Source organism: Anas platyrhynchos, chromosome 2 (genome assembly GCF_047663525.1).
Source record: "Anas platyrhynchos isolate ZD024472 breed Pekin duck chromosome 2, IASCAAS_PekinDuck_T2T, whole genome shotgun sequence".
In the NCBI taxonomy this organism is placed as follows: Eukaryota; Metazoa; Chordata; class Aves; order Anseriformes; family Anatidae; genus Anas; species Anas platyrhynchos.
Window position 1 is genome coordinate 111896181 of NC_092588.1, and position 23925 is coordinate 111920105.

A 23925-nucleotide genomic window follows, 5' to 3' on the forward strand; every position below is an offset into this window, starting at 1 on the left:
TAGCTTTACTGTTTACAGAAAAATACAATCTGTGTTGATTTCTTCTCTCTGTAATGACTTAACAAAAATCCATGTATTAATGGAAATAAATTGTTGGGAAGTAGAAGGAAGGAAATGAGGAAACAGCAGAATAAGAGTTTGTATATGTAGATGATTTTTGGAAGTAGTGTTTTTGTTGTAGAAATACTTTATATATTTTAAAGTGTTTTAAAAGGCTGTTAATTTTTCTGGAAATATGTTAAAATGTAGATACCTGTCAAACATACTTAAGGTAAGTTTAAATCTTTGAGTATTAGTTACTGTGATAGACAGTTTCTCTGTTTAGCTCTTACTTTTAAATGAGCAGTCCTTGTGTGTCTTACACTTCACAGGACTTCAGTTATAAGACCTTGATTTTAGATTAACTGTCCTGGATCATGCTGAATATAGTTATTCCAGTTGTAAATGTCATGCATTTTAGCCTTTGTTTTTCTAAGGAAGTGAGGCATATGTGGTGGTCATTCTCAGTCTTTATGCACTTACTTATTTTTCTGGTGATTTGAACAAAAATGGACTGAAGGATGGAGATACCAGTTGTGTTCCTGAAAATAGTTTCATAAAAATAGGCAGAATAGTCAAAAGGACACCCTGTAGTTGCCCTGACAGAGGCACTGAAGAATCTCCAGTGTGTGGAGAGGGGCAGGCAACTGCAAGACAAGTTTGTTTGAACTCATTACTAATCATGAAAGAATTTCACAAAGGTTATTGATGCTGAGGACTACAAAATTTTAAGTTTTATTACTTTTTAAACCTGATAGTTAAATCTGAGCTTTGAGTAGAGCACAAGGCTAGTTAAAAAATGTTTAAAATTTGATTTTTGAGAATGCAAAGAAGAAAGAAAATGCATTATGGATGAATTGATGAATCATTTTGCTACATTAAAATGTAGCAACATCTTTGTACATATCTTTTTGCTGAAGTAGCTTTGCTGATATGCTCAATTGAATTTTGATACATTAAGGAGTCCTTTCAGTCTTACATTTCTACGTAGAGGCATTTTAATCTCATTGGAATGTTCTATAACAGGACATGATAACAGATTTTTTTCATAAAAAAAAAAAAAGATAATGACCAGATCATAGCAGAAGCCTGAAATTTCAGTAGGACTTCAGCAGGTAGAGGATACTCCCACAGGATAGGTGCAGAGATCTGTATAGGTGAGTTGGAGAAAATTAGCTGGAAAATGGTTGCCATGGTACCTTGCAGAGATCTTACCTACTAGTCCAATCAGGCTGGATAAAAACCTCATTTTGGGTGAGGTTCTGTGTATGTAAATACTTCTTGTAGTAATAGGGAGGTTTCTTTTTGGCTGAAAGCACTCTTCTTGGGGCTTTGTCCTTGGTAAAAGTCAAGGATGTGCATTCAGTGTTAACAGTTAGTGGTTTTGGTGGTTTCTCATTATAATTAAACTCCGTGAATGTTTATTGGGAGCCACTGAATGCTAGAGTTTTTGAGTTGCCTACTTGCAGCTCATAAAATTGCCTAGGAACATTTGGAAGATGATATGGAAGATGAGGAGGCTGCAGTATTGCCATATATGGAGTTATTACTTATACTGTGTAGCAGAATCAGGGTGTAAGATACTGGTTTGGTAGAGAATTGGGTATTGATGCCTTCACAATTGGGATGGAAAGGACTATGTGGGAAAATTATTTTCATTTGTGTTGATGGTAGATTATACAACTTCTGCAAAGAACTGAAATTTACTTGATGCCAGAAGGCAAGCTGCATTTTTGTAAGTGTAATATTTGATTAAATATCAAATTAAATCAGACAGCATAGCAGTCTGAAACCTGTTCAGTTCAACAGAATGTAAAATTTAACCTTGTTTCTGTGGAAATTAGTAACTCCTACCTGAAATTGTGTGACGTTTAAATTTCTACCCCACCCAGAGCTTCCTTTTATGTCTTAACTTATATTGTAAGTTTGTTTTGTTTTGTTTGTTTTCAAAGTTGTCATAGAAAGGTGAACACAACAAAAGACTGCATTTGTCTGAAGCCAAGCTCAAGGGGCCCATTTTCTTTCAGATTCTCAGGGAAAATCTTGTGTTTGAGTCCAAAAACTTTTTACAATCAAACCAACCCTCAAACCCACTAGTTTATTTGTTTTGCATTGTTGGGATTAAACTCATTTTTGGGAGTGGAAACTTTCCATCTTACTTTGCAGTTTTACAATTGTATATTCTATATATTATTACTAATAATCAGATGGTTGTTTAATTGGAAAAGTTTCACCCTTTTGGCAGGAGCAAATGTGGAATATTTTTCAAAGCTCAGTGTACATTAAAATTGATATTGTAAAATCCACTATTCGGCTTTTAACTTGTGTATACAATAGACTGCTGTTGACCAGAACTGAATGGTGTGAACTTTATTTGCAAGTCTGCAGCTTTTTTTAACACTTGAAAAAAAAATCATAATTAAATCAAATGTCTTTGATTTTGAACAAACTGAAGACTTAATTCAAACAATAAAACTTTTAACTTCAGAAACTGCATATTTTTTGCTTTCATAACACAGTTAAAAGAAAACTGTGGTATAGCAGCTGTTTTGTGGCTGTAATCATTTCCCCTTTAACTTACAAATTCTCTTCAAGCTTGTGAAATTATAATGCACATAGATCAATACTCTGGAGTTCTTTGGGCTGGATTGATTTCTTTCTCATGAGATTTACATTCCACTTGTTATCAAAAAACACTTTGTCCCTATGAAAATGGTGCCATTGAATGGCATTTCCATATGAAGTGAAGGGGATATCAAATGCTCGGATTAATTTGGGCTCTAAGATGGCCTGTACGCTTCCAATTAATCTGCAATGCATTTGTTATGCAGAAGCATGGGAAAATGCTGATCTTTTAAGAATGACATGACCACTGTGTTGCTTTTGGCCTGATTACTGAAGCTACCTGTTGAGTACAATAATTACAGTATGTTTTCTTTGCAGAACTAGTTTCTGCTACTTAAAACCTAATAAGGAAAAGCTGACCCTTGCACACAATATAGAGCTTTTATATTATCTTTCCATTCTGATGAAAATGATGTTTTGTGAAAGATACTGGCAGTTAAGCTTGTAGGATAAAAGTAATGAAAAAAGGGGGAAAAAAAGTCCTTATTATTAGTGCTGCAGAGTCATTTGAGACTTTCACTTTAGCTTTTGACTTGGCAAGATGCACTGTATTTATGAAAAGTTAAAGGTCCTTATTTAACAATTGCTGCATATTTTTTGAGTATAGCGTCAGTGACTTAAAGACTAGCATAGTTCCTTCAAATTGGAAAATAAAAATGGTAAGAAGCAGCTTGGTTTAAAAAAACAAAAACAAAACCACCCCCCTGTTTATGCCTATAACTTAAAGTTCTCTTATCTCTTAATTCATTTATTCATATTTACAATCTGTTATATTGATACATGCGTCACAGTTTATAGCTATCTTTTTTTTTTTTTTAAAAGCAAGCTTTTATGTATGTGTTGAACTTTCTAGGCAAGGACATTTGAAATAAATGCTTAAATCAACAAAACGTGATTTTTTTTTTTAATCACTGGATTTATAGCCTAAGGTGTTTCCATTAAAGATTTCAGGACAATCAAGGATCAAGTTTATGTTGATCATTGTTTTTGGGATTTTTGAAGTTCAGAGAATGTTATTCCAGTTTATCTCCTGATGCTTGTTTCACTCATATTTAGTGGTTGCAAAAAGCCCACAAAAGGGTCAGTAGTCTTTCAAAAATTTTCATATTACGGAACATTAATTTGAGAACAGATAAGTGTGTGTTGAGTTTCGATAATCTGAGTTTCAAAAATACCAGCTAGACTGTTGTTCTTAAAAATCTGAGTAAATGTGAATTGGTTTGGATTTGAGGCAAGTGCCCCTCTCTTAGTCTTCCTGTGATATAATAATGTTTACCATTAAGACTGTAAATGAAAAATACTGATTTTGACTTTTGAGGTAGTAAAACTCATTGGAACCATTACAGTATTGATTTGGGCACAACCTGTAATATTTTCACTTTTTCTTGTGCCTGAGAACTTCAGTGTTTTTAGCTGTGTCAGTCCTTTCTATCAAAGGTATCACAGTTACTGCCTAGTCAGACATCATTCTTGTGTCTGCACTTTTGGCATTTGCTAAACTGATGGTTGTTATGACATCTGTTTCAGCTTCTCTATCAATCTGTAATGCAGAAGGTAGAAGAAGAGGAAACTCCATGGCAAGAAAGGCACTATTTCAGTTGCTATAGTTAAATGCTTAATTTTAGCAATAGAAAACTCCTTAGTATTTGTGCAAATTATTCTACAAAAGAGAGATTTGACTAGTCAAATGTTCATTCTTTTTGCAGTTCAAATTCCAAACTGATTAATTAAATTAATTAAACTAAATTTTAATTAAAAGTAAAATTCAAATTAATTAAACTAAACAATGCAAGATTTCAAAGGCCATCAGCATATTTCTCTCTACAGGCTTGTAGACAGGAGTTGTCATGCTTCTGTTTGCTTTCCTAGAAAAAATCATTTTCCTCAGAACTTTCTTGATGCAGGTCTACATCATCACTTTCTATTATACAACTAAGCTTTATCTTCTGGTTGTGCTGTCTTCCACCACATGCCCTGAAAACTAATGTGTTTAAAGCTTAAATTCCACAAAGAGTTTTACCAAGTTTATATCCAAGCTGGCATGAAGTTGAATTGTTCCATCATATGCTGTGAGCATGTAACCTGTATTTTTGCAACTATTTTTATGATTTTTTAGATTTTAAAGATCAGGAATGGATTTGTCTGAAATCAACCCCTCATTATGTTCCATGTTAGCTTACAGCTGGATCAATTTGCTGGTCACATTTACCCATGCAGTTGCACAAATACTTGTGTCAGCATGAGGGAAGGGGAAGAACGCACACCTTTACTATAGGAGGAAGATGGTACTAGCCATTTCAGCAGCAGCAGGACAAGTTCACAGCCATTAAACTGATTGTGGAACTGTGACACGTAGAAAGCAGTGCTGTTTGTATTGCTTTAAAGATGCTTGTCATGATTACATATGTAAGGTTTTTCTGAACTGTTATATGTTAGTAAACAGAATGATTGCATTTTGAATGTTGAACTAATGCTGTTAGAGTTTTTAAAGTAGCATGATTCCTTGCTACTAATTAAAATTGATGGAAAAAAGTTTCTGAATGGGCTTATATTTATTGCAAAAATAAAATGCATCGAATCAAACTAAATTGACGTCAGTCCCATAGTGAAAACATCAAGGAGGAAAATTAAATAATCCAGCATTTGAAGCTGAAGTCTTGAAATGATGGCTTGTGAGTATTGTGTAGTGGCATTTCAAGAACCAAGTGATGGTTGCTTTGAATGATTTTACTTTTGCATAATCTAGTTTTCTCTAAGAAGACCCTCCAACTTTAATTTTGCCAAAGAACAAATGAATTTTAGTTTCTAAATAGACCTGTGATAGTACAGGTTACAGACAAAGAACATTTCAAGTGGGAATGTAATGACGCAAGCTATCAGCCTTCCTCTAGTGCTTATTTGTGTGTACTGTGATACTGCAATTGTGGAAAAACAGTTTAGGAAGGGACCTTAAGAGACCGTCCAGTCAGTTCTTTTCCTGCATACTGCCATTATGTTCAAACACCTCACTAGAAAACTTGCATCACTTCCTTTCACGTGCCAGTGTAGTTGAAATCCACTGTTACCACTTAGGCCTGTTCTTTGACTTCAGTGAGTGCTCAAAAAAGGCCTGTCTACTCATTCTTTCCAAATCACTAGTCTAGAACAGACTCACAACATGATTAAGGCCCCTCTGCCAGTGTTAAAAATGCAGAGATAGTATCCCAAGGTCATGGTAGACAACAAGTGAACCATGAGCTAGTAGTGTGCCCTTGTGACCAAGAAGGCCAGTGGTATCCTGGGCTGCATTTGGAAGAGTGTTGCCAGCAGGTCAAGGGAGGTGATCCTCCCCTTCTACTCAGCCCTGGTGAGGCCACACCTGGAGTATTGTGTCCAGTTCTGAGCTCCCCTGTACAAGAGGAACACAGGACTTCTAGAGAAGGTCCAGCGTAGAGCCATGATGATTTTCAGAGGTCCCTTCCAACCTGAGCATTTCTGTGATTCTGTATTGAAAGTATTTTGTTAGGTTTTCCTGTAAAGAATGTGCAAATGTTTGTGTGTGTATTTTTATATATATAAAATATATATATATATATACATATGATATTTTCTATATATATTATATATTATCATAGAATCGTAGAATATCCCAAGTTGGAAGGAACCCATACAGATCACCAAATCCAACTCCTGGTCCACACGGATCTACCTGAAACTTCAGACCATGTGACTAAGTGCACAGTCCAAACACTTCTTAAACTCTGACAGGCTTGGTGCAGTGACTACTTCCCTGGGGAGCCTGTTCCAGTGTGCAACAACCCTCTCAGTGAAGAACCTCTTCCTCGTGTCTAGCCTAAACCTCCCCTGTCTCAGCTTGGCACCTTTCCCATGGGTCCTATCACTGGTCACTAAAGAGAATAGATTGGTATCTGCTTCTCCACTCCCCCTCAGGAGGAAGCTGTAGACCACGATGAGGTCTCCCCTCAGCCTCCTCTTTTCCAGGTTGAACAGGCCAAGTGACCTCAGCTGCTTCTCATATGTCTTCTCCTCTAGGCCCTTCACCATCTTTGTGGCCCTTCTCTGGACACTCTCCAACAGTTTCACATCCTTTTTGTACTGTGATGCCCAGAACTGCACACAGTACCTCAAGGTGAGGCTGCATCAGTGCAGGGTAGAGTGCGACAATCACTTCCCTCGACTGACTAGCGATGCTGTGCTTGATGCACCCCAGGGTACGGTTGGCCCTCCTGGCTGCCAGGGCACACTGCTGGCTCATATTCAACTTGCTGTCAACCGCAACCCCCAGATCCCTCTGTGGGGCTGCTCTCCAGCATCTCATTGCCCAAAGTACATATAGCCAGGGTTGCCCCATCCCAGGTGCAGGACCCGGCACTTGCTCTTGTTAAACTTCATGAGGTTGGTGATCGCCCAGCTTTCCAATCTGTCCAGACCTCTCTGCAAGGTCTTTCCACCCTCAACAGAGTCAGCAAGTCCTCCAAGTTTTGTGTCTTCAGCAAATTTTCTCAAAGCACCTTCTAGTCCTACATCCAAATCATTTATTAAAACATTGAAGAGGACTGGCCCTAAAATGGAGCCTTGGGGCACCCCACTGGTGATTGACCATCAGCCTGATATGGCCCTATTTACCACAAGCCTTTGAGCCCTGCCCATCAGCCGCTTGCTCACACATTGTATGATGCTTTTTTTTTTTTTCTAGCTGTATACTAGACATTTTGTCCAGTAGAATCCTATGGGAAACTGTGTCAAAAGCTTTACTGAAATCCAAAAAATCCCATCAGCTGGTTTCCCTTGATTGACTGGATGGGTGAACTTATCATAAAATGAAATCAAGTTAGTCAAACAGACCTACCCCTCGTGAAACCATGCTGACTGGGACCAATGACTGCATTGTTTCCCAGGTGCGTTTCAGTAACTTCCAAGATAATCTCCATAATTTTACCAGGCACTGACGTGAGACTGGCAAGCCTGTAGTTGCTGGAGTCATCTTTCTTACCCTTCTTGAAAATTGGTACAGCATTTGCCAGCTTCCAGTCAACTGGGACCTCTCCAGATTCCCAAGACTATTAAAAAATAATTGAGAGAGGTCCCATGATAACAACAGCCAGCTCTCTAAGCACCCTGGGATGAATCCCATCTGGACCCATGGACTTGTATGGATCCATATATATTATTATATTACATATATATTACATTACATTATTACTACATTATTACATATTTATTACCATTTAATTACATATTCACACAGAATCACAGAATTTCTAGGTTGGAAGAGACCTCAAGATCATCGAGTCCAACCTCTAACCTAACACTAACAGTCCCCACTAAACCATATCCCTAAGCTCTACATCTAAACGTCTTTTGAAGACTTCCAGGGATGGTGACTCCACCACTTCCATATTATACATTATTACACATTATGTTACGTTATATTGCAATATATTATGCATTATATAATATATATATTATATATACGTTATTTTATATAATATAAAACGTGTAAACAAATATATTTACATAACAATCATAAAATGGTACAATGGCTTGGGTTGGAAGGGACCTTAAAGGTTATCTAGTTCCAGCTCCCCTGACAAGGGCAAGGACACCTTACATTAGACCAGGTTGCTCAACTATATATTAGATAAATATTGTTTATGTGTTTTTATAGACGTATATTTGTGTGTGTGTCTGAGTTAAGAGATCAGTGTAATTAACCTGAATATTAGAAGTCAACATCATGCTTACTAATTTAGATACAGTGAAAAAAAAAAACACCTGTTTTTCTTAGCTTCAGGATTCCATGTTTGAAATTGATTATCATATACAGTAAATTTTTAGTTTGAAAGTAAACAATTATTTTTCTTTTCAGTTGTTCTGATTGGCTTATAAACATTTGCCGAAGAAAGAAAGAGCTGAAGGCTCGCACAGTGTGGCTTGGGTGTCCTGAAAAATGTGAAGAAAAATACCCAAAAAATGCCATTAAAAATCAAAAATACAACGTCTTTACCTTTATACCTGGGGTAAGGTTACTAATTTTTTTCTGGTATTGGGCTGACTGTATATTCTGTACTGCTTTCTTTATTTGGCAATTCTGTGAAAAGATCATTTATTTGCCCAGATTCTTCTTTTTTTTTTTTTCCTACCTTTATCTCAGTGTCTTTAATTGCAATTGACAGTAAGAGCAAAGCTGCTTTTTTCTTAATTGTATTTTCAAAGGGGTATTTACTAGAGAAGTGCAATTCGTATGACTTGGAACAGTGGGATTTCAGTGAAGCTTTACAAATTTGAGATTCATTTCCTTGCATTTTTATGTTCATCATTAGAAATTTGTAATCCTCTGTTTGAAACAGTCAATTCTACACTATCAGTTGTGAAAATGCCACAAAATACTGACTGTAGTTGAGAAACAGTTGAAAATCAATTGTGCTAATATAGATATTTCTGCATGCTCACTGCCATTGAAAGCACAATAAATGATGCATTCTGAAATATGAACTCCTCATAAGGAAAAATCTCTGGTTTATATGGAAATAAGTAAGGCTTATCTTTGTAGAGTAGTACTTTTCAGAGTTGAAATTCTTCTTGCAGTTTTAAAAAATAATGAAGTGTTTTTGGTTTTGAATGGTAATTTTGTTGTGGAGTAGATGCAGGTTTTTTTCTTTCTTTTGCCTTTACAGTTTTGTCAGTTTCAAATTTTCCAATTTGAAAAAAAAAAAAATCAGAAGATATGAGGTTGTCTAGGTAGTCTTTTAGCTGAACAGTAGTGATATAACACTTGCAAGACACTGGCAAAGTTAAGGTGCTGCTGCTTTGCCAAAAAGACATGTTGAGATTAACTTTTCTGAGTTTTTTTCCTAGGGCTTAGTTTTTTACATAATTAATGACATTGCACTGATGAAAGCAATAAATATCTGTCAAGTAGCTTTGATTTTCATGCAGAATTGTTGCAATGTCAACTGAATTGTAAACTTAAAAGATGGAGATACTATTTAAATGTGGTTTTGATCTGTTTTGAAACTTTTGCCTTTGAAGCAATTTATTACTCACTATGCAGTTACAATTCTAGAATAATATTGCAAGTTCAGTAGGCACTTCTAGTAGGTAGCCACTCCCTAGTAGCTGGAGGTGTCGTGTTATACTAGATGTCAGCATCTGTCATTCTTTTGGAATATGGAACAATTTATTCTATGGTGAACTTGAACTTTGTCTTCAATTAGAACTTGAACAATTATCTTGGAGTTTAGACCAAACTTTTATTTATTAATAGACACATCCTCTGTATCAATATTTATTACAAAAGGTTCTTCTGAGAAATTTAGTGCTAAGTCATTTTTCCAGATTATTTCACGTCCATGTTATTATTAATATTGCATAGTTTAAACTTTCTAAAAACTTAGTAAAATGTCATTGCTTTTGTTAAAAAAAAAAAAAAAGTTGTTCTTGCTATGGAAACTGAAGAACACTACCTTATTCTGAGATTCCATCTGATAGCCTTTTGGAAGGAGAACAATACCTACCCACTCTCCCTGGATCATTTCTGTAGTCATTTTGTCTTCCTAAGCAACATTTATTCTTGAAGACTGAGTAGTTTCATTATTTTTAAGAACTGTGGGAAGTGGTAATTTTTAAGGAATGTGTCTCAACTGATGGTAACCTTGTCCCCTTTGAAAACTGAGAATCTTTGGAGAGAAACAGATGAATTGTAGATCTTCAGCTTGTACAAGAGTAGAAACTTCAGTGGCTACGTGGTAGAGGGAGTGTGCTGAGGGAATGTGGTGAATGAAAGTAATTAGGAATTGATGTGTACTGTTTTCTCTATGTGTTGCAGATTGGGTTGAAGTTTTAGGGTATTCTCACGCTGATGAAGAGCAATATCGTGTATCTTACTCAGTTTTCATACTCTGTCTGTGGAGTTTTAAATGACAAAGTCTAAAATAATATAATACTTTTGAAAATGGTTTCTGTTCATTTGATGCCAATGATTGTTTTTTTGTTGTTTTTTTTTTTGTTTAAGGCTGAGCTGTAAATATTTTAAGAAAGAAAACATCTTAAGACAGATAATGCAGAATTTAAGTATTGGTACTTAACTAAAAGATTTAATGCTGTATTTTTAGAAAAAAAGGTTTAGCAGTTAAAAATGGAAACTTTAAGCAATGAAAGTTCAGATACTCAGTCTTCTGTGATTTTATTGGCACTTTAAGAAAAAAAAATCAAACAACTCACTTGGTTTCATAAACAAAGGTTAACTATTGTGAATATGAAATTATTGCAAGATGCTTCTACAAATATCTGAATTCCATTTTCTGTTGAAATTCCATAGTGAATATTTGCTCTGTGATCTTACATATATAGTTTATAATATTATTAAAGACTGATGAGTTTACATAGTTCAGTTTTCAAAATGTCAAAAATTCAGCTACTTGCTTTTCCAGATTGAAAAGGGGCATTCATATCAGAGGAATTTTCTCAACAAAAATAGCATTATAATGTTAAAATCATCATAATAATATATATAATATTGGGGATATTATACTGTACTATACAGTACAATATACTGTACAATATGCTGTACTGGATAGCACGGTGATAGTATTGTGTTTTAGTATGCTGTAGGTTTTGTATCTACTGTCACGAGAAAGTGAATTTTATGTATACTATACACATAAATATTAAGGAATTTATCTATTTTGTGTTTCTCATTTTAGGTTTTATATGAACAGTTCAAGTTTTTCTTGAATCTCTATTTTCTCGTCGTGTCCTGCTCACAGTTTGTACCAGCATTGAAAATAGGCTACCTGTATACGTACTGGGCTCCTCTGGTAAACAGAAAAATGCTCTTAACTAGAAGGTTTTTTAAACTTCAGCTGAAGAGTTCATGTACATATTTTCATAGATTTTCATCTGGTAATGAAATCTGGTAATGATGAAAATCTATGAAAATCACTGATGAAATATGTAACAAGTAAAATACTTAATTGATAGTACAGTATTACAGCAGATACTGCAAAAGGTGTTGTTTGTTAACCCTTTTTTATTAAGTGGGTAGTCTGAATCGTGAGTAATGTTCCTTTATAGCAGCAGGTCACTTGAGAGATTGAAAAGAGGAAAACAAAAGCCAACAAACAAACAAAAAAAAACTTTAGCAGGTAGAGAACATTATTGGCAGCATTCAACAATTGCGTGTTGTGTTTTTTTTTCTGTTTTTGTTCACTTTTATGTCTTAAGGCTGGGTCAGAATTGAAAGCGTACATCTTTGCGTTCTTTTGGTATTGGTTTTGATCCTGTACTCTTTTCACAAAAAATGCATAAATATTAAAAAATAAAAGATAAAAAAATCAAGCTGTGAGTAAAGCAGGAGGAAAAGGTATTTTGAAGATAAGTTATGCATTAAACATGCTTTTCCTGCCTGATTGCATTGCCAGTTGCACTGATTTCCTTTCAATATGTCTATTGTTGAACATTCTGCAGTAAGTTCTTCGGGAACTGTTCAAATAGTTGCTTCTGACTTACAATTTTCAAACCTCAGGAAAAACTATCCTTTGAAGAAGAGGCTCTTATGGTAGTCTGCCAGCTATATTCTGGTGATTTTGAATTCATGTATTATTTTAACTGAATCATTACCTTTATTTTTTTTGGTTTCCCATCCCCATTGCCCCAGGTGTAAAAGCAGAACAGGAATACCTTATTTTCTAAATTTATTTTTTAAATTGTATTTTTCACTAGTGTTTATTGCAAGAGGTGTTCAAGAGGAGTAGTGACATGCTGACTGCTTGAGTAAAGGTTGTTCTTCAGTCCTTCTAGTAAATATTCTGGATTGATTTAATTGCTGAGAAAAGACCTTTTAAGTACTGATAAATGAAGGGGCAGTCCTGGAGATTCTTCACACCTCCATGTCCAGACAACTTTTGCTGCAACAAAAAACACTTCCAAGACAGAAAAAATATTCAACTGTGGGAGTTCTAAAATGAATATTTACAAAGGTCTTTGTTACTGACCCAGTAACAAAAGACAAAAGTTAACCTTGTCTGGAAGTTGGTCTCGTCATTGTGAAGTGCTGTATGTTAATGTGGTAGTAAGGAGAAAAAAAAAAATCAGCCCATCTTGGCATATCAGCCCATTTTATCCCTGTCAAAAAAAAAATAGTAATACTGTGTAACACAGAATATGTTTTGTATAGACCTGTGGGTCTTCTTCAAGGATATTTTGAATAATGTTTCCAGTTTTTACATCTTGCACAAACTCAGATCTTGTCGCTGGTGCTTAGTTTTTGGAAAACTCAGTTGTTTCTACTTGAGTAGCTGACTTCCAGGTAAACAAGATTAACTGTATGTTTAGTAAGGCTCAGTATTTATGATGAAAATATAAAACATTTATGTCAGACCTCCTCCTGGAAGAGCATGTAAATTGTTGGGAAATGTTCATCAAGAACAAGAGGAGTAGCTATAACTTAGTTTTGGCTCGTGTTTTCTCTCAAGAGTTTAAAATAATAAAAATTATTCAGCACAATACTTAAAACCACAGAATAGAAGCTGTCTTCTAAAAGGTGGGTGTTTTTTGTCTCTCTGCCTCTTCCCCTCCCCTTTCTTCACCTGGCACTTAGATCAAGCACCAGAGTTCTTCAAACAACGCTTTATTTTACTCATTTGCTGTCATTTGCATAGTAGAAAATAGAATGCTTCTTTTAAGTCCAACATCCAAGGATGTAAGGGACACAAATTTGATTGGAAGCTGTATGCTAAAGATGTTTAAGCACCTCTAAAGAAAGACAACAATTCTCCCCTTTGGAAGAATGTCCAGTTTCTTTGGGTAAATGAGGAAAAAGGGATGTGTTAAATACTTCCTTATAGTCATGGTCATTTGTATGGAGCTACCCAGCAGGTGACTTCCAGGAGAAATTCTTGAAAATAACACCTCACATTCTGTGCTTTCATTACTGCCTAGTGAATATGATATGTGCAAGTGGCAAATATTGGAAAGCATTTCAGGAGTGCCTTTCTTATGCTACTAAAATATTTCTGTTGTCAAAGCTCATGAAGATAATACAAAATGCTGCCATAAGAGGGGGAAAAACCCTACTGCTTTAAAGCGTAGAGATGGTGTTTAGGGGCACTAGCAAATGGCCATTCAGAATAGCAATGATTTAAGGTGTCTGGAGAAAACGAAGATAAACAATTTTGTAAAAATTAAAGAAAACTTTTATTCCAAGTAAAGCAGCATGTCAATCCTATCAGATCCTCAGACACTTTTCAGAATATAGTTGACTGATTTTATAAAATACTTTCATATTTCTGAGTGTTGAAAATGGAGTTCTAAGGCAGGACTGTCCGAACCTTCTGCTATCTCAAAGGGCTAAATTAAGATCTGAAACTTGGGTTTAAATAACAGTAGTGTGTATTAGGGGATTTGGTGTGAGGAGTGAGCAGGAATGCGTTTTAGGCAGTTTATTGTTCTATCTGATTCTAATTTAATTTATGTAGCTAGTGTAAACATGAAGTATGTTAACTATAAGCTTGCAACAGATTAAACCTTAGAATTCAGGGCTGGAAATGCAAAATTCCCTTGCTATTGAAAAGAAAAATTGTAGTCAAGACTGTTCTAAAAAAGCTCCACATCTTGACTTCTTTCTGCTGAGAAAGTAGGGGAAGTCTGGCAAACACTGGGATTTTGCAAGAAAGTAGTCTAATGGCTTATATTTTCTGGCATAGAAGGAAAATACTGAAAATACTGTTACATAGAAGGAAAATGTGTTTCAGAGTCCAAATGGATAATCTAAAGCCTTATCTGTTGGAGGATTTGTGAATATTTTTTTTTTTTTTTTTTAGTATTCTTGTATGACAGTAATAAGCTCCCTTTTCTGTCATAAAATGTTATTTCTCTTTCACTGATGGAGAAAGACTAAGTACTTGATTTCAAGTAGCCGGAAACCATAACTGAGAATAATTAGAAAGAGAGAGGGGAAACTCCTACAACTATATCCCTGAACTGTTCTGTATTCCTTTTGGCCAGCGTACTCTTTGTGTTGCCAGAAACTTAATTATATGTGGAACTCTCAGCACTTCCAGTATAAGCTGCAGTGGCACTGTCCTGTGAAAACTGAAGCCAAAACATTTAGATACTTAATTTTTCAGAACAGAACCTTTTTTTTTTTTCTTTGTCAATATTTGTAGTGTGAGGGTAAATAAATGTAAGATGGCAAAATTAATTAAACTAAGCATCTGTTACCTTTTAATTTCTGTCTGTTAGGCAAAAGGCGGCGAACTTACCAGTATTTGAACTGGAGACTTCTTAAATGTTTGTTGTAAAGACACAGATTTTTTAGAAGATGGGGAAATAAGCTTAAAAAACTGTAAAGCTGTCTTTTACTTATTTGAGGCATTTAAATTTTTTTAAATTTCAGTTTATATCTAAATTAGACATAATTTGAATATCTACATTTTCAAATTATACGTATACAGTATACAAGTGTGATTTTCCTTTTGGGACTAAAAATTTAACAGATTGAAGAAAGCACTTGAAAAAGAAAAAATCAAAATGAACGAAAAAGTAAATATTCTAAGTTCAGGTTCTTACTTTGTATAGTGTTCCTGCTTGTGTAATTCTGTTCTAGCATTTTGACAATTCTGAGTTGCATCATTGTATCTTTAACAGGGATTTGTTTTGACAGTCACAGTGGTACGGGAAGCTGTTGATGAGTATCGTCGTTACAAGAGAGACAAGGAAATGAACTCACAGTTGTATAGCAAGCTGACAGTACGAGGTTAGTAAAACCATTTGTATAAATCCTTAAATATTTAACCTTTTTGTCATACACGTAGAATTTCAGTTCAAACAACTATCTAATACTTCAAACTGTACTTTGGAGAATGAAAATGATACAGGACTGAAATGCTTGATTTCACTTAGATAATGAAACTTAAATTTGATCTGTTTAAGAAATATTGTAAATCTTTGGCTTGTAAAGGAAATGTATATTACTGTATATATCTTTGAAATACGCTACTATTTTGCACTATTACTTCAGTGTGCTGTACTCTGAAATTGATTTGAACAGTAAATCGGCAGCACTGTCAGTTGTATATCAAATGCATATATGAAATAAGAAATTGGTAACTAAGAAATACAATCTAATAACATTTCTGAGTCTTTCAATTTTAGTAGATATATTTGTACATAAGAACAGGTTGATGTATTGAGAGTCAGATAAGTATTAAAAATACTGTTTTTAATTTTTGCATGTAATTTGAAATCATGTGATTGCATAATAGGAACAGAATGCTTTAACATCAGGGCTCAGTATTGGGGACAGTTTTGTTTAATATTTTTATCAATGACATTGATAAGGGAATCAAGTGTACCACCTCTTTACTGGTGTCTGGGATTGCAGCACCTTGCCTTTGGGCTTGTTGAACCTCATTCAGTTAACATGGGGATACTTCTTAAGCTTGTCCAGGTCGCTTTGGATGACATCGCTTCCTTCTATTGTATCAGCTGCTCCATTCAGCTTGGTGTCATCTGTAACATTCCCGGGGGTGCACTTAATCCCACTGTCTCTGTTATTGATAAAGATATTAAACAGTACTGGTCTCAAGACAGACCCCTGAAAGACTCCACCCGTCACTGTACATAGAGCCATTGACTGCAGCTTTCTGGCTGTATCCATCTAGCTAATTCCTTATCCACCAAATAGTCTACCCTTCAAATCTGTCTCTCTCCAATTTGGAGGTGAGGATGTCATGGGGGACCATGTCAAAGGCTTTGCAGAAGTTTGAATAGATGGTATTGGTCAGTCTTCCCTTGTTGATTGGTGCAGTCACTCCATCATAGAAGGCCACCAGTTTTCTCAGGCACAATTTACCCTTGATAAAGTCATGTTAGCTAACTTGGATCACCTCCTTATCTTGCACGTGCCTTAACATTGCTTCCAGGAGGATCTGTTCCACAATATTCCCTGTCACAGAGGTGAGGCTCACTGGTCTGTAGTTCCCTGGGTCTTCCTTTCTACCCTTCTTAAAAATGGGAGTGATGCTTCCCTTTCTCTAGTCACCAGTGACTTCACCTGACTGCCATGGCTTTTCAAAAATGATGGAGAGAGTCTGGGCAACTCCATCAGCCAATTCCCTCAGGACCCTGTGATGCATGTAATCAGGCCCCATAGACTTGTGTCTGTTCAGTTTCATCAGGTGGTCTCAAACCTGTTCTGTGCTTATAGGGGGAGGGACTCTTCCCCCAGCCCTCATCTACACTTTCAGAGACTTGAGAGACATGGGAAGCCTGATTGGCAGTGAAAACCGAGGCAAAGAAGTTGTTGAGTACCTCAGCCTCCTCCATGTCTGTTGTTACCAGCTCTCCCTTCTTGTTTATCAAAAGGGTTACACTCTCCTTGGCTTTTCTTTTCTGAACAATGTACCTACAGAATCCCTTCTTGTTATTTTTTGAATCCCTTGCCAAGTTCAGTTCCATCTGTGCTGTGGCTTTTCTGATACCATATCCAGATGTGTAGGGATGGGATCTCCTCTGTACTCTTCCCAAGCCATATATCCCTGCTTCCACTGCCTGTGCATTTACCTTCTTATACCTGTTTGTCCAGCAGCTTGGTTTCCTTCTTTCCCTGCTTGATTTCTTGCACATGGGGATGGAGAGTTCCCGCAGTCTAAGAACAGCGTCCTTAAAGAGTTGCTGGTTCTGATGAGTTCCTCTGTTCCCTGAGGACAGCATTCCAGGGGATCTCATCCACTAGTCCTTTAAATAACTGGAATTTCACTCTTCAGAAGTTTCGGGGTCCTGTTTTTGCTTTTTGCCAGGCCTGTATATCTTGAGGTCACCAACTCAACCAGGGCATGGTCCCTACATCCCAGATTGCTTCCAGTCTTAACCTCTTTAATGAGTTCATCTGCACAGTTGGGCACCAGGCCCAGTAACACTTCTCCTCTGGTTGGTTTATCTAATAGTTGGACCAGGAATTTACACTGATGCACACCACAAGTCTCCTGGATTGCTTACAGCCTGCTGTGTTGCTTTTCCTGCAGATATCTGGTTGAATGAAATCAGGATGAGAGCCTGTGAGTGCGATGCTTGTTGTAGCTGAAGCAGGAAGGCCTCATTAACATGATCCCCTTGATCAGATGGTCTGCAGTAAACCCCAGCTTAGGTGTCCTTTATTGGTTCGGTCCTTAATTTTTATCTGCAAGCTCTCAACCTGTTCTTTGCAATCTATCCATTTCTTAAAACAGAGGGCAACATCAACCCCCTGCCCCTTCTCAGCCCATCTCTTTTGAAAAGCTTGTAGCCCTTAATTGCAGTGTGATTCCAGTTGTGTGATTTGCCCCACAACCCATTGATAGCAATTAGATCATAGTTTTCTAATTGCACTGTGGTTTCCAACTCCTCCTGCTTGTTTCCCATGTTGCGTGTGTCAGTGTAAAGGCACTTCAGCTGGGCTATTGGCTGCATCACCTTTTTAGAGGAGCCCATCTTAATTTGGGACAGGTATTTCACAGATATTTCCCTATTGCTTACTAAAGTGTTGGTGTTTGTTTGTTCTTCTCTGCCACTCAGAAGTACATCTCTCTCCCTTGCTGAATCTAGTTTAAAGCTCTGCTAAACAGAGTATTAATTACAAAGTAGGATGGTGAGAAATAAAACCCACCTTCCTCACACACTCTTTCTTCCCAGGCTCTACTTCACTCCCAGTTCTTCTTTCTACTCCCAGTGCAGAAGGATGAGGAATGGGGGTTGCAGTCAGACCATAACACTTGCTTTGTTGCTCCTTCCTCTGCATGCTCTTCCCCTGCTCCAGCGCGAGGTCCCTCCCATGAGATAGAATCCTTCACGAACTGTTCCAGTGTGAACTTCCAGCGGTCTGCAGTTCAAGAACAGCTCCACCATGGACCCTTTCCATGGGCTGTAGTCCTGCAGGAACAGACTGCTCCAGCGTGGGTCCCCTGCAGGCCGCAGTTCTCACCGGACAGCCTGCTCCACAGTGGGCTCTTCTCCATGGGCTGCAGCTTCCTTTACAGCATACTGGTCCGTGGTGTCATGTCCTCCACAGGCTGCAGTGTGAATATCTGTGCTGGGGTGGCCCTCCATGGGCTGCAAGTCGACAGATTGGTCCACCACGGTCATCTTGACAGGATACAGGAGAATCTGCTCCAATACCTGGAGCACCTACTCCTTCACAGACCTTTTTGTCTGTAGAGTTTTCTCTCACAGTTTTCTGACTTCTCTTGCACAGAGCTGCAGTGCAGCATTTTTTATCCTTTCTTAGTTATGTTATCATAGAAGTACAACCAGCATTGCCCACAGGCTCAGCTTTGGCCAACAGCAGGTCTGTTTAGTAGCCAGATGGAACTTGCTGTGCCTGACATGAAGCAGCCCCTGGTCTTTTCTGACAGAGACCACCCTGAGAGCCCACTTCTGCTACCAAAACCTTGCCATGTAAACCCAATATACCATTTTAAAAAGTAATTGGAAGGTGAGTAAATGGTGAGTAGTCATATTAGTGATGATATAACCTAGCAGCTGTGAGGAATAGGAAACAGTATGGAAACTTGCATTGCTATATGGGATTTGCATATAGCAGGGAGCAATGTAGCAACTATTGTTCTTCCCTTCCTTGAGAGCCTGAAATAGCTTTATCAACATTTAGACATACCACTGTGGGAAAATTGCAAGTGGGATAGCTATCATTTGTTTAACAGAAGTGGTTGCATTGCTGGCCTCCAGATCTTTGTAGTCTTTAATACAGTCATTAAAGAAATAGACTCTTAGAGCTCTTCTTTCAAAGGTGTAATTTAACCTGCTATTTGGTTTTATTTTTTTTTAGATTTGTTACATGTGACACTGAACACCTTTGAAATAGATACTACATCCTGCCGTATTCAGCAGTAGTGTTAGTGATCTGAAATTCTTAGTTCTGGAAGCAAGTCTATAGTTTAGTGTTATCACTGTGATGCAAATGTCAAGACTGAAATTTGCAGTGTTAAGAGCTAACTTTGGTGCCTTTTGTGTGTGTCATTTCACTTTCCTCTCTTGCCTTCTAAACAAGTAGGAGGAATTCTCAGCATTTTTTCAAATATTATGGATACTGGAAGTTCTGGTAAATTGCTAGGCATTTAAATGGCACTTAAATAGCTGTTTTGGAATCTTGATTTCCTCTTTCCCAGTGCGTGTAATATTTTGTTAAATATGTGTATTTAAGAAACTTCACTTTGTAACTTCTCCTAGAAATAAGTCATCAAATTAAAACCCCATTTCATTACCTTGACACTGCTCTTTTCTAGGCATGGAATATAAATTTTCAAATTGTGTAAGATAGTATGTAGCAATTATTTCAGGAACTGACGCACAGAGTAGCAATGTGTTCAAAACAGAAGCTTTAAAAATGCCTTTTTTAGTAAGAAAAGGATAGTCAACTTTTACCTACAAATATGTATGTTTATTTCAGCTTTCCAATTTTGGTGTCAGTGTCATCACAGAATCATAGAATGGCCTGGGTTGAAAAGGACCTTATAGATCATCTAGTTTCAAACCCTCTGCTCTGGGCAGGGTTGCCAACCACTAGAGCTAGCTGCCCAGAGCTGCATCCAGCGTGGCCTTGAATGCCTCCAGGGATGGAGCATCCACAACCTCTATGGGCAGCCTGTGCCAGTGCCTCACCGTCCTCTGAGTGATAAGCCTCCTCCTAATATCTAATCTAAATCTCCCCTGTCTTAGTTTAAAACTATTTCCCCTTGTCCTGTCACTATCAACACATATAAACAGGCGTTTCCCCTCCTGTTTGTACTGTACCTTCAAGTACTGGAAGGCTGCAATGAGGTCTCCCTTGAGCCTTCTCTTCTCCAAGCTAAACAAGCCCAGTTCCCTCAGCCTTTCTTCATAGGAGAGGTGCTCCAGTCCTCTGATCATCTTATCATCTTAGTGGCCCTCCTCCGGACCCGTTCCAAGAGCTTCACAACCTTCTTGTGCATGATTTCATACTTGGTTTATGTTCTGTTTGTTGTTTTTTTTTTTGTTTGTTTGTTCATTTTTTGTGAAGACACTGATCTTTACAGAAGTAAAGATTCAAGACCTTTGCTTACAATCAACTCTGAAGCATACATTGGCTCTGGTATGATTGCTGAGCTAACAATATTTTGAGGTACAGCCACTTTTAATAAGGAAAACATTGTTACAGTCCCCACTCAAAATTAAGCTTTACTATAAAAGGCAACAACAAAAATAATAGATATTTCTTCACACCTCTTTCATAATATGGGATTCGTTTATCATAAAACATTGTGAAACTGAAAGGTATTATTTTGAGGCAAAAAGTTGAATTGCCAGCTACAATAAAATTAAACCAAGATCTTTACAGATGTTGAGGATTTAGATACTTATCTGAGCAAATTAATAAAGTCAAGAACTACACCTCTGCAAACTACTTTTATAAGTAACTTTCAATATAATCTGCCAATTTTTTTAAAATCAGCAGTACTCTTCAAGTGGAAAAAATCAGTTGGGTTTGCTATATTAAGCTATAGGTTAATGGTTTGGAGAAAGAAGGCTTTGTTACTTGTGAATGAACAAACTTGATACTGATTTAATTAAAAGCCTGAAAATCAATGCCACTGTTAAGAGTTACTTTTCAGAGTGGAACTGCACTTCATATTTCTGTAACATCTTTTTTTTTCCCCTAGTGATTTTATGACTTGTGTAGGCTTTACAGCCTTTTCTTTGAAACAAGTACTTTTACATTTCAAAGATGGAGAAATTGACATAGAGAGGTTAAGCAGGTTGCCTTTGCTCAAATGGGAAAGTAGGAAAACTGAAAGTTAGCAATGTTCAGTGTTACCCTTTGTTTAATTGTGCTATTCTCATTTTTATCTTCCATGATCACTTCTAGTTAGATGTTTGCCATAGGGAAATATATTTGTAGCAAGATAAGCTACTGTTACTTGAACTGTGGTTAATTATTTGTATAAAGGTAGTAAGTGCAGGCTGATTTGTAAGTTAAAATCTTCTTATACTGCATTGTAGTAGATTAAAATTAGGAGTTCTTTGGCTGTCTATTGGTGTTGCCTTTCTGCGGAGTTATTTTTGGCCTGAGGTACTCCCCAGACACGTAAAATACACAAATGACCTGCATATTCTGGAGATATTCAAGGCTCGTCTGGACACCTACTTGGGCAACCTGCTCTAGGGAACCTGGTTTGGCAGGTTGATGATCACTTGAGGTCCCTTCCAACCCCTACAATTCTGTGATTGTGATATTGCTAAGTGTAAGAAGTACCAGCTTTTTAAGTTGTTGGATTCACACTGGTAACTCTTGAAGTCTTAGAATTTCTGTTTAGTAAGATAAGATCTCAAATTGGTATTTGTGTTAACAGTGAGTTAACAGTGAGTTAACTTTTTATTTTATAATAGCCATTCTAAACAGAAAATCAAGTGAGAATGGGACTTCGTTTTAAGCGTTGGTTAATTTAGGTAGCAACAGCCAGCTTAATGTCTACAGACTTATTCTGTTCCATAAAATAACTGATGTTAGGCAGTTTCCTTTTTCACATAACATGGCAAAATTCAGTTTTCAACCATTCCTTGCTGAATTTGTAGTATGTAACCTTGTACGTAGAAGATGAGAAGCTGAGATTAATGAAATAATTCCATTTAGACTTCAAACATGAAATATTTAAGTCTTCGCTGCATCTTTAAAGGACATTTAAGAATGTAGTGAATTTAAAAATAAAAGCAAGAACTGTGTGAAATTGAGAAAATATCGATAACTGCTATACATAAGGAGAGAACAAAGTGTGAAAGCTAGTATGTTTCCTTTAAAATCTGATGGAGAAATCTGTTTTAAAGAGCTACAGTGACATGAGTAATTTGTTTTACTTTTGAACTTCTGTTTATGCCCTGTTCCTAAAATGCTACCTTGCTGAGTTTTTATCTCAATTGACCTTTTCTTAATTGCAAAATGGTCTCTTTCAAGAGGTCATTGTGTCCAGTGAGTTTTGAGTCATTTATACCTGTTATCTGCAACTTTAAAATCAGGTATTTGTCAGAATTTCTTGATAATTATTGTAATATTATTGTGCTGCAATTAACTGAAATCTGTATTGAAATCTCTTATAATATTAGAATGTCAGCTGATCAAGAACAGGGCACCCTTGTGCTTTTAAAAAAGTTGCTGTAAAGAACAAACATTTCTGAGTCTAGAGACACAACATTATGTCTATATTGCTTATAATGTTTCACTTTTCACATGACTTTGTTCCTGGTATTTAGATCATTTGGAACATAGATGCGTATTTATAAAGGATTGTATCAATTTAATATAGTTGATCAGGGAAGCTGTAAGCAGCAGCATTTCCACTGTAAAATCAGCATCATCACCTTTGACTAACCGTAGCTTAATGGTGCCAGGTTTTTTTTCAGTTCACCATTATATTGTGCATACACTAATTATGCTGACTAATAGGTACCAGGTAAAAGTTTCATATGGTCTACACTTAACTGCTTTCATGCAGGAGTTTGATATTTACTGGTTAGAGACAAGCATTGTTGCCAGCTCCAAAAGCAGTACTTCAGACAGTGCTCAGGGCATGATACGTAAGTTTAGAATTTTGAAATTACTTCTAAAATCTCTCAGAAGATACTGTTCTTTGAGGAGCTTCTTTCATAAAGATGCTCATTAATAGAATGAAACAGTCCTTTCTAATATACTATATACCTAGATTTTGTTTACTTAATTTCTTAAATTTTTGTGTGAAATACTTATCACATATGAGTTATTAGTTTTTTCAAATCATTGTAATTCTCTTCAAAAGGCTTTATCTTGAGAGTATAATGAATTACTAGAGACACGTTTCAGTGTTCCAGTTCTGTGTAATTCTGTATGTTGCTTTAGGCGAAAGCCTTGCGCCTTGGTGGACTATAAAGTCTGGATGCGCAGCCTCTTCTGACAGCTTTGGACTTTATTGGTAATTACACAGATGGTGAAGAGTACTTTGCTACTGAGCTGTTTTTAGTGAAAAAATAGTTTGCAAAAATAATTTATGTAGTGAGTAACATTGTGTTTTTCTTCCCTAAATGCGTCTTCACTAAGATGTAGTATTGCATTATTTTAATGTTCTCTGAAATGGTATCCAATGATTCTCATTTTTGCTAGTCTAAAGGAAAGTGCTATTTGCCAGCTTTTCAAAATCTTAAGCTATTTTTTTGAATTACTGCCACATTTTACCATTTAATTTTAGTGGAATGTGTCCTGTCACTCAGTTTCATTGTAGA

The 23925-nt window shown here is 36.6% G+C and overlaps 1 protein-coding gene across 3 annotated transcripts in view; it reads left to right on the forward strand.

Annotated features, from left to right (window-relative positions):
* ATP9B (ATPase phospholipid transporting 9B (putative)) overlaps positions 1-23925 on the forward strand; it is a 164056-nt gene that overhangs the window by 17667 nt on the left and 122464 nt on the right. For 2 of the 3 annotated variants that reach the window (XM_038174269.2, XM_038174268.2), the window contains exons 3-5: positions 8534-8684; positions 11370-11483; positions 15313-15421. In XM_038174269.2, the coding sequence (XP_038030197.2) occupies positions 8534-8684; positions 11370-11483; positions 15313-15421 (374 nt within the window). The remainder of the gene's footprint in view (positions 1-8533; positions 8685-11369; positions 11484-15312; positions 15422-23925) is intronic. The other variant, XM_038174270.2, reaches the window with a different exon arrangement.